This window comes from Aptenodytes forsteri, unplaced genomic scaffold (genome assembly GCF_000699145.1).
Source record: "Aptenodytes forsteri isolate BGI_AS27 unplaced genomic scaffold, ASM69914v1 Scaffold15, whole genome shotgun sequence".
Classification (NCBI taxonomy): Eukaryota; Metazoa; Chordata; class Aves; order Sphenisciformes; family Spheniscidae; genus Aptenodytes; species Aptenodytes forsteri.
The window spans coordinates 20,790,283-20,792,955 of NW_008795129.1; the positions used below are offsets into that span (position 1 = coordinate 20,790,283).

Consider the following 2,673-nt stretch of genomic DNA (forward strand, 5'->3'; position numbering starts at 1 on the left):
CGGTGGCTTAGCCCGGAGCCCGTCGGAGCGGGAGCCGCGATGGCTGACGGCCCGAGCACCGGGGCGCTCGGTGAGCCCTCCGCTGAGAGCCGCGCTTCAGGCTAACGGCGTGGCTGGATTCCTCTGTTAGTGCCCAAGTGACGTCCCGTGCTGTGCCGGGCCTCTCGGCGGAGGCTCGGGGACGGAGGGGTTACGGTGCAGGAGCCCGGTTAGGTTTGCCACAGAGGCAGGGGCCAGTCGCAGCGGGTTGTCCGGGGGTGGGTGCCGCCGGCCCCGCGTCTGCCCGGTCGGGGCAGACCCTGACTTGATCAGACCCGCAGCCCTCCAAATCGGGGAGCCGGCTTGTGGAGCTCCACGAAGCCGTTTGGCTAACCTAGCCTTAAGCTTTTGGATTAACTAAATCGAATGCAGAAGGACATTTCGGCAAAGAAGTCATCACGTGTGCTGACCTTTGCTCTTGACAACTTGTTCAGCCGGTTCAGAAATTGTACTTTGGGGTAGTTGAGAACTTGCAGGAAGGCCCTGCTTCTGTGTGCACGTAGTCCTCATCAGCTGCAGATTTCACTCTTAATCTTAAAAATTTGGGAAACTATTTCAGAGGAACTTGGCCGTTCCTCTAAAGAGCAACAGTAATAGCAATATTCGTATGAGTGTACATGTGATAACTACTAGTGCTAGTGTGTATTTTTCAGAACTACTGATGTGAAAATTTCTGTTGGCGTGTGCAGAGACAATGGAAGCTGTATAAAAGTGTGTGAATCATACACAAAAGTCCTAGAATAGCAGCAACAAAAGCAGTAGAAGAGCAGCAAGTGAATGTGTGACTATTGGGATATTTTGGATGAGTAAACAGCAGAATAGTGCGTCTCCACATAAGGCATTCAACACAGTATGCCCTTCAGTCTTTCCGCAGAAATGCGCACCTCTGCAGCTAGATCATTGATGACATTGTGACTGTAGCTGTGACCCTCTGCAGACCCGGCTGCCTTGCACTGGTTTCTGAAGTATACCTAAGTACGATTTTCCAAAAATATGTAGGTAGATGGAGAAGAAGTCTGTTTATGATGACTAAAGACAGCCTGTTCTCGTCTTACAAATTTCTGTTTTGGTACATCTCTTTCTGTATACTTGTTGCTTGGTTTCTTTTTGCATACTGTTCACATTAACCATCTTGCATGGCCACCAGAAAGTTTCATAACTATTATACAGTGCATTTAAAAATTTACTTTTAAGGTTGGTTTGTAATCACAGTTTATTGCTAAACAGAAAAATGGCTAAAACTAAGATCAAAAAAGACAGAGTCACTGTATGGAAGCTGTAGCACCATCAGTGTATCCATGTAACACTGATCCCTTTTCACTCTGTTGCATGAGCCTCCATTCTAGAGTAAAAAAAAAAAAAACAAAAAACCAAGAACTTCGCTTTTTCAGGCTCTATTCACTTGGGAGTTTCTCTGTGACCTTGTGTCCATGGTACCTCTTTGAGATCCAGTGACCGGTATTGTACACAGTGTTCTCCATCAGGCCACACTATTGATTTATACGATGGTATTTTAATACAGCCTGCATTGTGAACTGGCTTTGGCAGCCTAGATGTTTCTGTTTCAAACCACGGTTATACATTCAGTAGAGTCTTCATTAAGCTATTTATAGTGCTGAACAAGGCCTTTTCTTGTCTTCATAAAACTAATTTAGCAGTCTGTCAGATGAGTACCAGAGACACCGCCCAAGTCTGGGTGGCAGCTTCCCAGCATCCACAGGCCACCTGTGCCGTGTCACCGGAGCTAGTGCCTATCCTAAAGCCTTGCAGCCTTCTCTGGGGAGCATCTGTGCTCTGGCAGGGAACTGCAGGTGTGTTGCCTGGTATTTATTGCTGTTTTATAGCGGCATTTGCTATTCAGGAGCCCACTCCACTTCTTTCAATCTCTGAAGTTCCTGAAAGCCCTCCAGGCTTGAATCAGACGATTTTGTGTCAGGAGCAGCTTTTATGGTCTGACTCCTCATGTCTCTTTCTACACAGTAGCTAAGTACATTAAATGTGTGTGCTTTAACTTCATGCCTTTATGAAAATCATATGATAGGCTACCCTTTAGTGTGCTCCCTAGCCAGGCGTGATCCTTGACAGGCCTGGCCTCTCTCCCAGGACTGCACGTTTTCTTTAGCAGCTTCTGATGCTCCTGTAGTTATCCCAGGTATTTTGGAAGTTTCTTCTCCCTGATCTGTTTCTTCTTCCTGATCAGTGGCTGCTCTGTGCCATTAGCGGAGTTTGCGCACTATGGCTTCCATATGTGGCATTCAGGTGCCATTGTTCATCCAAACTTGAAAATGAGATCTTTTAATTCTCAAACATGTTGATGCATGGAGTTACTCAGGCATAGCTGTTATGCTTTATGAATATTCCTCACCTTACTCGGGCCGCCTTTCAGGCCCAAACCAGCCTTTATGCATGCTCTGCAGAAGCACTGGGGAGGCCTGTATTTCAGGCTTCACTTCGGGAGGTGGTTGCCAGCAGGGCCGCTTCCTTTTGTGTCACATTTCACATAAACTGTGCCCTGTGACTTACAAAGCGAAATAATAAAGGCAATGAAAAAACCCTGTATTTTTTTCAAAATTCTTTTTTTTCCCCCAGTTACTGCTGGAAAACAGGCTGGCAGGTACCAGAGAGGGTGCGAGG

The 2,673-nt window shown here is 46.8% G+C and overlaps 1 protein-coding gene across 1 annotated transcript in view; it reads left to right on the forward strand.

Moving 5' to 3' along the window:
• Positions 1-2,274: 2,274 nt before the first annotated feature.
• The window catches only part of FAM45A (family with sequence similarity 45 member A), a 10,225-nt gene continuing 9,826 nt past the window's right edge, over positions 2,275-2,673 (forward strand). Inside the window, exon 1 of the mRNA XM_009278098.2 lies at positions 2,275-2,298. Within this exon, the coding sequence (XP_009276373.1) occupies positions 2,275-2,298 (24 nt within the window). The remainder of the gene's footprint in view (positions 2,299-2,673) is intronic.